This window comes from Silurus meridionalis, chromosome 14 (assembly GCF_014805685.1).
Source record: "Silurus meridionalis isolate SWU-2019-XX chromosome 14, ASM1480568v1, whole genome shotgun sequence".
In the NCBI taxonomy this organism is placed as follows: domain Eukaryota; kingdom Metazoa; phylum Chordata; class Actinopteri; order Siluriformes; family Siluridae; genus Silurus; species Silurus meridionalis.
The window spans coordinates 3,724,270-3,737,721 of record NC_060897.1 but is presented as its reverse complement, the minus strand read 5'-3'; the positions used below and the strand labels follow the sequence as shown (position 1 = coordinate 3,737,721).

The window sequence follows — 13,452 nt, the reverse complement described above, 5'->3', positions numbered from 1 at the left end:
CATCAGTCAGCAGTAGCTTTGGCAGTAGTATTACAGGATTAGCCTAATTGTGAAGCCAGTCACTTGGATTTGCTACTTTACTTTATACATACACAACTCTGCATAACTGAGGCTGATGCGTTTTGCATCTCAACGCATAGCCAATGATACGATACCTATGAAGCAGCTACCAATGAGATGCGATTTAAATTTGATTCAAACAATGAAATTCAATGCAATACAATGCAATCAACAAAATATGATTCTCTGCAATTCAATATGTATAGATAGTTCACTTTAAGTTTTGTTTCCTGTTTTGTCAGCAGGAATATGCAGCTCTACCTCTGCCATGTTAATCTGTATTCTGTTATGTAACTCTCAGGACACGCCTCAGCCTCTGTAGGGTTGATACGTCTTTTAAAAATCTTTTAGCGAAAAGAAATTCATCCACATATAAAATATATTTCAAATTATCGGTCACTTTAAAAATAATAAAAGTGCATTTACTAATAATAATTTATAAATAAATATTTTTTTACCAATGTAAATATGTTAAATACCGATGCATCATGATACAAATAGTATCTGATGCACACATTTAAAATTTTATGGCATTTAGGCCTCATCAATTTATTTATTTATTTATTTATTTATTTATTTATTATTGATGCGTCACATTGTAAACTTTTATGCTGATGTGCCGATGCAAAATGGTAAATCATACCATCCTAAATGAATACAGTACATAAAAATGCCAATGTTCTGTTTGCTAGCATGAGTGTAATGTGGTTTAACCTTATATACTAACAGCTAATACTTAAATGACCTTCACGGACAGAGATCTAATGGCTCCTCCCCTTTTACATCACATATTCATCTGCTCTCTCGTTATTCCTAGATTGACTTCTCTTTCTTTTTAGACAGCAGCTGACATGGATGTAGCTGATCTTTATCACAGGACCACTAAAAGCAGCAACCACTGATCTCTCTCTCTCTCTCTCTCTCTCACACTCACACACACACACACACCCCGATGATGGGTCTCCGAGCTGTCTCCATCTCTCTGTGGTACCGTCGGATCAGGATGATGAGAGCGAAAGCACAGATGTGAACGTTGGCATAAAGGTCACATCGAGAAACATTCTGCAACAATTCTCATCTCTCGCCCCCTCGGAGGTTCTCCCTTCATCCCTCCATCTGTTTTCTTTAGAATTCTGGGTTTAAATTTTTTTATTCTTTTTTTTTTTAACGGTCAGGAGTAAGGAATGAAATAAGGATAAGGATTCGAGCAGAAAATGTGGTTGAGCAAAAATCTGTGTGACCTGTAAAAAGGGTTAGTAGATAGTGGGAGGCTGGAGGTTCCTGTTCTTCCTGCTAACACAAGCAGGATTCAGTGACATGTAAAGAGTGGTTTGTGGAATTTTCCATTACGTTCCAAACATCTTTTGCTAAACATGCACTCACTAGAGGTATAGCAATACACAAAATTCACAGTTCGGTACGTACTTCGGTTTTTAAGTCGCAGTTTGGTTCGATTTTGGGGAAGAAATAAAAAACATAATTTTTAAAAAAATTATTATTATTATTATTATTATTATTATTATTATTATTATTAATGCAGTTTATCATTATTAACATTTGTGAACATCAACAGTTTACATTATTAAAACAATTTTTAATAAAATGCTTGCTTGGGTTAAATTAAATACATAAAAATGTAAGAGAATAAATCAAATTATTGCAATACACTTTTTTTATTATATTGATTGAATTAAGTCATCGATTAAATAGGCACAAATTATTTGATTAAAGAAAATATCATACATGAAAAAAATTCAATAAAATAGCTGATATTTGTTAGACCCCATTTGGGTAATACAGATATAAAAATATAGAATGTGTGTGTGTGTGTGTGTGTGTGTGTGTGTGTGTGTGTGTGTGTGTGTGTGTGTGTATGTTTTACATTTGATATTTTATGTTCTACTTAACTGTTGTGCTTATTTTAGCATACTTTAACAAATGTCTCTATTCCTTCCATCCTTAATTCATTCACTCCCTCTATATGCGGAATTGTCAGGATTTTCTCCTTATAAGAAAATTTCTTGAATCTGTACATAAAACACAAAAAAGTCCATGTCGCTAGACAGTCGTAAAAAACATTGCCAATAACAGGAAGTAGCAGTGATTTCGAGCATGTGCAAAATAAAATCTTTGTTTGAAAACACACTACAAATCATATTTCTGGTACGGAGTGAGTAGCTACAGTGACACTGCGCTATCGCTAGTTTCTTTTTCTATACCCCCGGCATTGTTGTTTAATATGCTCTTTTCTGTTCTGGCACCGAGGTGGTGGAATAAACTTCCCCTAGATGTCCGAACAGTGGAGTCCCTGACTATATTTAAGCGACGTTTGAAGACTTACCTCTTCCTGAAACACTTAAATTAGCACTTTCCAAGTTTGCTTTGTAAAAATCAAAAGTTATAGTCTGATTTATCTTAAGTGTGTAATATAGTAGACCAGTGTCGATTTATTCGAAGCACTTTTGTAAATCGCCTGGACAAGGGCGTCTGCTAAATGCGGTAAATGTAAATGTTAATAATAATAATAATAAAAAAAACAGTGACACTGCGCTAAAAGTGTTAGGCAGAGACTAAAAAATCTTGCGGTCTGCCACCAGTACATTTGTGACGGAACTCAGATTGTAAAAATGATTGCATTCAGTACACATGTGCACCAAATGGAAAGCCCTGTACCGAAACGGTTCAGTACAAATTCATGTACCGCTACATGCCTAACTCTCACCCATGCAAAAAAAAACAATTATCAGTAAAGTCAGTACAATTATTTTCTTTTCTCTATTGCCCCCTCGCTCCCTCTGTCTCTCTCTCGCTCTCTCTTTCTGTTCTGTTCTCTCTTACCGTCACTGGCAGCTCAATTAACTGCACCGGCATTAGTTGCGAGACACTTTGGCTGGCCATTAATTTATATCAGATGTCGCATTACGCCGGTCTCGTATTCATCACCTCCTCATAACCTTGTCATCCCCATGACAAACCTCCTACCGGTTTTCCTCGCTCCCTCTGCTTCTGTCTTCCTCCTTCATTTCTGCAGCCCTGTCCTTCCCTGCCCTTTCTGCCTGCCGCACTTTTCACATTCCTGTAAATCACATTAATGAAACATGCGCCTTGAAGAGAAGTGACTCTTGAGATGCTTCAGGCAGCACCTAACAAAGTTACAACACACAGAGACTCGATAGATCGGGAGTACTGGGTGTCTGCACATGGCATCGCGGGAATTGTAGGCGATCGTCCTTTCTGATGCGACATGTCGGGAGGCACTCATCCAAACAACAGCATGAGACTAATTTTTCTTCATGTCTTTTCGTCAACTTTCAGCCCTTTGCTCTTCTGCTCGTGAGATCTGATTTGTGTCTTTGTTTCTTTCCTCTCTGTTTTATGTAACGGTGTATCTTTCCAAGAGCAAACACAAAGCCCACAATCCAAGCCAGCCTTTGGAAAAAATGAGAAAGTGTCTAGTGGGTGGTTTCATGAGGGCTTTAGCTTGGCTTGATGTGTGCTGAGGGTGTCCATGTGTGGCAACTCAGCAGTAATGGAAGCCAAGACTGGAGGCCAGGATGGTGTTGGAGGGTGAGCTTCCTCTGGAGTTTCTGAGTGGGAAAGAAGAGAACAATCAGGCCAAAAACAACCCTCTTTACCCAGAGAGATGAGTTGATTTTAATTATGTGTACTCATATGCAAGATGACTACCCCAAACATTTGGATGAAGAAACATCTCTAGAAGATCCATTGTTTAAACATTATGATATCTTGAAGGAACCACCTTAAGAAAGTTACAAAGCACAATTGAAGAGCCACTGTAGATAGATAGATAGATAGATAGATAGATAGATAGATAGATAGATAGATAGATAGATAGATAGATAGATAGATAGATAGATAGATAGATATTTCATGGTGTGAATGGAAAGAGAGAAGGTGTAGGGGTGATTCTGAAGGAAGAGTACAGTAAGAGTGTAGTGGAGGTGAAGAGAGGTTCTAATGAATGTGTAATGAACTTGAAGCTGGAAGTTAAATGTGAAATGGGTGATGATAAATGTCATCAGTGCCTATGCTCTACAAGTGGGTTGTGAGATGGAGCAGAAAGAAAAATTCTGGAGTGAGTTAGATGAAGTGGTAGAAGATGTACAGTACCTAGGAAAGAACGATTGGTGATTGTTACAGACTTCAATGGCCATGTTGGTGAAGGAACACAGATGAGGAGTTAATGGGTAGGTATGGTCTTAGGGAGAGGAATGTAAAAGGGCAGATGGTGGTAGATTTTGCTAAAAGGATGAAAATGGCAGTGGTGAATACTTTATTTTAATAAGGAGGATCATAGGGAGATGTATAAGAGCAGAGGAAGGTGCACACAGGTGGACTATGTTCAATGCAGGAGATGCAACCTGAAGGAGATTGGAGACTGTAAGGTGTTGGCAGGGGACTGTGTAGATTGACAGCATCAGATGGTGGTCTGTAGGATCGTTTTGAAGGTAAAGAAGAAGAGGAGGAGAGTGAGGATTGAAAGAAGAATAAGATGGTGGAAACTGAAGGAGGAAGACTGTAGTGGGAGAATCAAGGAAGAGATCAGACAGAGGCTCAGTGGTGGTGGAGAGGTGCTGGATGATTGGGCAACTACTGCAACAGTTAGTGTGACATCTGGAAATAGGAAGAAAGACAAAGAGACATGGTGGTGGAATGAGGAAGTGCAGGAGAGCATAAGGAGAAAGAGGTTGGCAAAACAGAATTGGGATCAAAAGAGTGATGAGAAAAGTAGGCAGGAGTATAAGGAGATGCAGCAGCAGGTAAAGAGGGATGTGGCAGAACCTGTGGTCAACAGTGCAAAGTAATAGAGATTAGAGAAGTGAAAAAAAAGAGTGCAGGCAGGGTGGAGTGGGTGGAGAAGAGTGATAGCAGGAGTGATTTGTGATAGAAGAGTATCTGCAAGAGTGAAAGGGAAAGTTTATAGGACTGTGGTGAGACCTGCGATGTTGTATGGTTTAGAGACAGTGGCATTGAGTAAAAGACAGGAGGTGAAGCTGGAGGTAGCAGAGCTGAAGATGCTGAGATTGTCATTGGGAGTGATGAGGATGGACAGGATTAGAAACAAGTTTATCAGAGGGACAGTGCATGCAGGACTTCATGGGGCAAAGTGAGAGAAGCTTGACTGAGATGGTTTGGACATGTGCAGAGGAGGGACATGGGGTATATCGGTAGGAGAATGCTGAGGATGGAGCCAACAGGAAGAAGGAAAAGAGGAAGACCAGGGAGGAGGGTTATGGATGTGGTTAGGGAAAGACATGCAGGTGGTTGGGTTGAAAGAGGCAGATGTAGAGGACAGGGTAGTTTGGAGGCGGATGATCCGCTGTGGCAACCCCTAATAGAAACAGCCGAAAGAAGAAGGAGAAGAAGACAATAGAGGGTTTTCATTTAGACTTTAGAAGAACCTGCTAAAGAAGCTACTATTATTTAGTTGTATTCATTTTTATTTGTATTGTGCTTTTAACAATAAACATTATTTTCAAAGCTTGTGGTGACTGTGGCACAAAAAAACTCATGGCATGAGGAAGAAACCTTGAGAGGAACCAGATTTAAAAGGGAAACCCATCCTCATGTGAGTGAATGTTCAACCATTGTTGAGGTTTACTGTTGATACGCACTTAAATGCAGTTTCTGTTAATGCAAACTGTGGTCCTGAGCAGTTGTAGCAGACCTTTGATATAGTTACGGCTTTAATCCATCCTCTGAGTTGCTCAGTAACTTCATGGATCTTTAGGCTGTTGAAGTGAAACCATCCCCAGGTGCAAATAGTGGATTCCAGTTGATGTGAATTCAGTCCTACCTCTTGAAAGCTACAGTTAATGACATTTGAGTACATAAAAAACATAAATATAGAATATGAATCGAATGTACAACACAAATGGGTTTCCTTTCAGAAACAGGTCCTACAACAAGCCCTTTTAGAAAGGATTACATGGAAAGATCCATTTCAAACCCTGTAAAGAATCTACATTAATTAACCAATCTTAGAGAAATGAGTTTCTATTAAAACCTGTTTTGGGGTCTACAATAATTAACAATCTTAAGATTTTTTTAAAGGAACAATTTTGGCAAACATACAGCAGATGGTTTCAACAAAGGGAATTCATTTGTAGTCTTCATTTTTATTTTAATTCTGGTTCTGTTAAGCAAGAAGTTGTATAGAAGGGATAACTACAGTAAAATGCAGTGTGTATACCCATGCATGCCTTCCTCAAACTTGAATTGAGCTATTACCTCGACCTACATGTACGAAACAAAATATTTGCCATTCTGTGACCAAGAATACTCAATTGTAAGTAATTAAGACTCATTTCTACCATCTATAAAGCAAACTCGTTCTTCAAGGCTCTCTAATGAATTGGTGTGTGTGTGTGTGTGTGTGTGTGTGTGTGTAAGAGAGAGGGGACACACACACGCACATTCAAAACATTAACCTCATTCTCCATCAGGGTCCTGGAATTCCCTGCACTAGATTTTGGCGTCATTTGATCAAGGTCACCTTGCATGAGGACTTTTACCTGGAGCTCAAATTCACCCATGTATTAATTAATGCTGCTGATTTGAAAATAGAGCATTTGCTATCATGTATTTGCCATTAATACATACAAGCAATGAGATGTTGAAATGTTGGTCCATAATATAGGCAAATATTTTCTTACCAGCCTAAGTTTCAAGATAAAAATTATAATAATAATTTAAAAAAATAGAAAAATAATATACACTGATCAGGCATACCATTATGACCACCTGCCTAATACTGTGTTGGTCCCCCTTTGCTGTCAAAACAGTCCTGACTCTTCGAGCATTAACAGCATCAACTTCTTCAGCAATTTGAACTACAGGAGCTTGTCTGTTGGATCGGACCACACGGACCAGCCTTCGCCCCCAAGTATATCAACGATCGTTGGCCCCCATGACCCTGTCATTGGTTTATCACTGTTCCTTCCTTGGAGCACTTTTGATAGATACTGAACCCTTCAGAGCAAGAACAGCCCACAAGAGCTGCAATTTTGTAGATGCTCTGACCTATTCGTCTAGTGGTCACAATTTGGCCTCCATCAAACTCACTCAAATATTTACGCTTGCCCATTTTTCCTTCTTCTAAAACATCAACTTATATATCCCACCCACTAATTCATTCACTCACTGCTCAGAATGTTATACTTTTATATTGTTATGCCTGGCCAGTGTATAATAACTTACAAAGCATATAAAGTCATCCATCCTAAAGACCTGCCGATGGTGGAAAAAACACAAAAAGTCAAAGCTTTCGTTTTGTTACAAAATATTAAAACTGGAGAATCAAAAAGTTTTGGGACACCTGACTTTTCCAGCCATATTGACCGTTTTCTTCCCAAACCAAAGTACACAATTGTATAGGACGTCTTTGGATGTGCTAGCAATACATTTTCCACTTATTTTAAAACTAGAAGGCCCAAACCTGTTCCAGCATGACATTGCCCCCATGCACAAAGCCAGCTGAAGATCTATGGGTTGGAGTGAAAGACATCAACCCTATTGAAACTGACTCCACCCCAGGCCTCCTCACCTCACTTATATCAGTACCTGACTTTACTAACACCCTTGTGGTTGAATGGATCTCACAAATCTCCAAAGTCTAGTGGAACATCTTCCCAGAAAATTGGAGGTTAATATAACAGCAAATGGGGACTCAGTGTGGAATAAGAGAATATATAAATAAGAGCAAATGCAGACATTGGATAAAAGTTTTTTTTTTCCGGTCATTGGTGTTTGCGTTATTTCTACACAGCAACTCTAAAACAAACATTCACATTTGCTAAAAGTTTCCCTTTCGGCTTTTTAAGAAAAAATAGAAAAAGAGAATATGTCCCCTTTTTAACCTTAGTAGAGGAGAATCACAAATCACAAAATTTTAGCAAAGTAAACACACCCTTCAGCACAAGTCCCAAACTGACCCCCCACTGCAGTGCAGTGCAGCGATCTACCCCTAAACACTCTCTAATAGCTCCCACCACTCAATGCCAATTACCCCAGAAAGCCCTTCAACTCCTAACCCGACACCCTCCACTCCACTCGTCTCTTCTGCCCTCGTGGTTTTGAGCTTTGGGGTTTGGAACAGGGCCCAGCAGTGACAAGGTGACACCACATTGGCTCCTTATGTTTTCACTAATTAAATGAGAATTAGTCATTCGTCTCTGACTCGCCGATGCTGACCCAGACACGTTCATTCAGTGGAAGTGGGTGACGGCGAGCACAAGCCGGATTCGTAAACTCACACTGCTCCCTTCTCTCTCTCTCTCTCTCTCTCTCTCTCTCTCGCTCTCTCTTTCTCTCGCTCTCTCTTTCTGTCTCTTTGACTCTCACAGCAGTTACAGTTGATGCCCCTGTGATAGCTTTATTACAGCAATTACAGTGACAGGTTTCCAGGGGATACACACACCCAGAAACACACACACACACACAGCTGCATCAAAGAGTACAAAGCCATGAACAGGGTGTTATTGAAGTGACTGTAACATACTATACTCCTCAGAATAGAAAGGATTGTAAAGAAAAATAGATTACTTTCTCGTCAAGATTTCTTGGCAAATTTCTCAACCAAATGGTCAAAAATTGTCCAGTTTTACATCGTTAGTTAATAATTTCCAATTATTCACAGAGTGTAAATAAACTATGTAATATCCATAACTGACACCATAACATGTGGTTTGTCAATACATAAAAAAAATGAATTAAATGTTCCTAGTGAGGAAATGATGCTTCCATGAAAGTATCAATCATTTTTCCCAGATGTATTACAAAAACGTATTACAATCAGAGTACAATTCGACTTACATTTATTTACATAGACACAAATGTCTAGTGTCATAGAAGTGCAATGTTCTTTTATTAAAATTATGTAACTGTAATATTTGCATTAATGTTCCATTAATTATTTCTTTTTCGTAAGTTTGCTGGTCATGTGCACAACATGCATCTCTAAATATTTTGAGAATGAACTAATTTACCCATAGCCAGAATTGCTGATGACTTGCTGCTTAGCCATTAGCTACTAGAATCGGTGTTGTCCTTAACCGGAATTAGCAAAAAAAAAACAAGCTAGCTTTGTTGAATATAGCTAGTTGTTAGGAACCTGGCAGGCTTTTTTGCTAGTTCTGATGACAACAGTTATAAATTTTGCTGGATGCTTTAAACAGAATGCATACAAAAGTACTTATCTTGTTAAAGATAAATAAATTTGGGATGTCCTTGTATCTCAGCTGTATTGAAGGATTTCATCATATGTTACTACGTTGTTATGCCATTACTTGGTTCTTACATGAAACTGCAACTGTAAACTTGAAGGAAATACTTTAAACATTTAGTGGTACACAGCATTTACAGATGACTCACGTCAAAATAAAGTCTACATGAGCATGTGGGTGATGGAAAAATGTGTGTGTGTGTTAGGACAATGAACAGTATGCCCTGTATGCTCTAGCGGCTGGGTCCATTATAATCAAAAGCCAAATGGCCAATGGAGTTGCAAATGAAAACGTAGCATGGTGCAAAAATTTATTGTGCAAATCTGCCAGCTATAAATATTGTAAAAAAAAAACCATACACCTAAAACCATGAAATAGAAAAGAGGTGTAACATTTTAGACTCCTGAAATGTTGTCCATTTAGATGTTTGTCCAAATCTATGTTTCAATTGTGTGTTTTCACTTACACTATATGGAAAAAAGTACTGGGACTTTGCCAGCCATATGTGGTTCTGTTAACACATCATTGGAGGCACACAATTGTATCAGTTGTCTCTGAGTCCTGTAGCATGACATTTAACACTGTGCCCAAAGCAAGATTCATTAAAAACATGCTTTATTGGACTGAATGATCTTGTGTGGCGTGCTATTGAGTTCTGTCCTCAACCTTATTGAACACCTTTGAGATGGTACAGTAGCAGAGTGGTCAGGATGTAAGTTCAAATCCCAGCCACCAAGCTGCCACTCCTGGCCCTCAGCAAGGCTCTTAACCCCGTTGTAAGATAATGGGTAAATGTAAGTCGCTTTGGATAAGGATGTCTGCCAAAATGCCGTAAATGTCACCCATTGGTGGTTTAATGTTTTGGGATAGCTCAGAGGATAAGATGTTTGTACTTCCATTCAAATCTGTTTAAATCCCTCATCACTAGGCACACACTAAGCTGGCACTGCTGGGCCTTTGAGCATGGCCCTTAACTCAACTTCACTGCTCAGTTTTATGAATGAGATAATTGTGAATCGCTCTGGATAAGAGCATCTGCTGAAAGGCACCCCAGGCCTCCTCACGTTACCAAAATCAGTACCTGATTTTACAAACACCCTTATTGCTGAATGAGCACAAATCTTCATGAGCACACTGCAAAATCTAGTTGAACATCTTCCCAGAAGAGTGGAGGTTATTATAACAGCAAACGTGGACGGTGTGTAGAATGGAATGTTAAAAATCACATACAGATCTTATGCTCAGGTGCCCACAATTTATAATTTAGTAATTTATGTGTTGTATTTTACTTTTATGGCCTATATAAATGATGTCAGAGGCTGCTGGGAGCATTGGATAGATGCCCTTGTACAGAGCGACGTACAAAAGTGCTTAGAGTCTCTATCAATCAATAAATCTACACTGGTATGCTATAAACCTGATTCAAAAAAGTTGGGACACTACAAATTGTGAATAAAAAAGGAATGCAATAATTTACAAATTTCATAAACTTGTATTTTTGCAGATAGAGGATAACAATTCAAATGTTGAAAGTGAGACATTTTGAAATGTCATGCCAAATATTGGCTCATTTTGGATTTCATGAGAGCTACACATTCCAAAAAAGTTGGGATAGGTATCAATAAGAGGCCGGAAAAGTTAACATACATATAAGGAACAGCTGGGGACAAATTTGCAACTTATTAATCCAATTGGCAACATGATTGGGTTTAAAAAGAGCCTCTCAGAGTGGCAGTGTCTCTCAGAAGTCAAGATAGGCAGAGGATCACAAATTCCCCCAATGCTGCGGCGAAAAATAGTGGAGCAATATCAGAAAGGAGTTTATCAGAGAAAAATTGGCAATAGTTTGAAGTTATCATTATCTACAGTACATAATATCATCCAAAGATTCAGAGAATCTGGAAAAATCTCTGTGTATAAGGGTCTCGGGCGGAAAACCATACTGGATACCCGTGATCTTTAGGCCCTTAGACGGCACTGCATCACATACAGGAATGCTACTCTAATGGAAATCATGGGCTCAGGAATACTTCCAGAAAACATTGTCGATGAACACAATCCACTGTGCCATTAGCCGTTGCCAGCTAAAACTCTAAGGTCAAAAAAGAAGCCATATCTAAACATGATCCAGAATCGCAGATGTTTTGTCTGGACCAAGGATCCTTTCAAATGGACTGTGGCAAAGTGGAAAACTGTTCTGTGGTCAGACGAATCAAAATTTAAAGTTCTTTTTGGAAAACGTACAAGTTGTTATTAGTGCTCAGTTCAGAAGCCTGCATCTCCGATGGTATGGGGTTGCATGAGTGTGTGTGACATGGGCAGCTTACACATCTGGAAAGGCACCATCAATGCTGAAAGTTATATCCACGTTCTAGAACAACATATGCTCCCATCCAGACGTCGTCTCTTTTAGGGAAGACCTTGCATTTTCCAACATGACAATGCCAGACCACATACTGCATCAATTACAACATCATGGCTGCATAGAAGAAGGATCCGGGTACTGAAATGGCCCGCCTGCAGTCCAGATGTTTTACCCATAGAAAACATTTGTCGCATCATAAAGAGGAAGATGCGACAAAAAAGACCTAAGTTGAGCAACTAGAAGCCTGTATTAGACAAGAATGGGACAACATTCCTATTCTTAAACTTGAGCAACTTGTCTCCTCAGTCCCCAGATGTTTGCAGGCTGTTATAAAAAGAAGAGGGGATGCCACACAGTGGTAAACATGGCTTGTCCCAACTTTTTAGAGATGTGTTGATGCCATGAAATTTTAAATCAACTTATTTTTCCCTTAAAATGATACATTTTCTCTGTTTAAACATTTGATATGTCATCTATGTTGTATTCTGAATAAAATCTTGAAATTTGAAACTTCCACAATTTTGCATTTTGTTTTTTTTTCACAATTTGCGGTGTCCCAACTTTGTTGGAATCAGGTTTGTAGATAACAAACTTAAGATAAATCACCCTTCAACTCAGAGGGTTTTTTTTATATTATAATTTTAATGAAGCAAACTTGTACAGTGTTAGTTTAAGTGTTTTAGGAAAAGGTTGGTCTTTACCCGTCGACAGGGACTTCGCTGTTCGGATATCTAGGGGAAGTTCATTCCACCACCTCGGTGCTAGAACAGAGAAGAGTCTTAAAGTATACTAACCTCTTGTACCTTACCGGATTCTTCTACATATGTCAATAAACTGTTTAATTTTGAGTCTCCTAAGGTCGAAACTCCAGCTCCTTTATGTGAGCGAGAACGGCATCTCGATGCTGGACCGCTAACTGCTCTGATTGAGCTAATATCTAACAATTGTCGATATAATTAAGGATATGGAGGCCCTAAAGCCTGCCAGGTTCTCTCGAGACTGACCTCCGGTGTGTCCAGAGCCGGGGCAGTGCCGAAACTCGGCTCTGGAAATGAGACCTCCTGGTCTGCAATGATTCTGGGCGGAACCAAAGGAGGGAGCTCGGTGGAGCAGGTCGTGCTCTGAAGCACATTTTGTGGCAGGGTTAACAAACCCTGAAGTCCTGATAGGGCTGGGAGGAAACGGGCACTGAGAAAAGCGGTGCTACACGCCCTCCGGTCATCCCTCCACAGGTCAGGTCAGGACATTTTTGGCAGGAACCCTCTTCTGGAGATGACAGTCCTCAGATCTGTCACTTCACAGGGCTTTGACCCAGTGTGGCGAGCAGAATCCCGCACAGGGGGAGAGCACTTCGCGATGCTCTGTCTTTTTACTTGGCGGTATGAAGTGCAGGGTTGGGCTTGGGGCTGCGCCCGCCGAGCAGCCCCATGAGCGCGGCGTGGGAGATACCATTGGAACGCCGTAAATTGTCTCTTTGACTCCTGGAACCTGTCAACTACCAAATCTACGACATCGCCGAACAGGCCCGAAGGACAGAGAGGGGCAGCCAGCAACACGCCCATGTCCCTGTCCGGTATTTAAGACAGGGTAAGCCAGAGATGTCTCTTAGTGGCTATTAGGGCGGCCATAGACCGGCCAATGGCCTTAGTGGTTTCCTTTGCATACTGCGGTTCTCAGAAAAATGGCCACCAAAGGAATATCCCAGATCCAGCATCCACATCAAGTCAGCTTGGTATGCCTGCAGTACCGACATGGTGTGCAAACACCCAGCGGCCCGACCAG

General features: G+C 39.9%; 1 protein-coding gene across 1 annotated transcript in view; it reads right to left on the bottom strand.

Annotated features, from left to right (window-relative positions):
* Positions 1-13,232, bottom strand: part of LOC124397145 (uncharacterized protein DDB_G0271670) — a 37,469-nt gene extending 24,237 nt beyond the window's left edge. Inside the window, 2 exon segments of the mRNA XM_046866661.1 lie at positions 12,655-12,841; positions 12,971-13,232. Of these exon segments, the coding sequence (XP_046722617.1) occupies positions 12,655-12,841; positions 12,971-13,232 (449 nt within the window).
* Between the last annotated feature and the right edge of the window lie 220 nt (positions 13,233-13,452).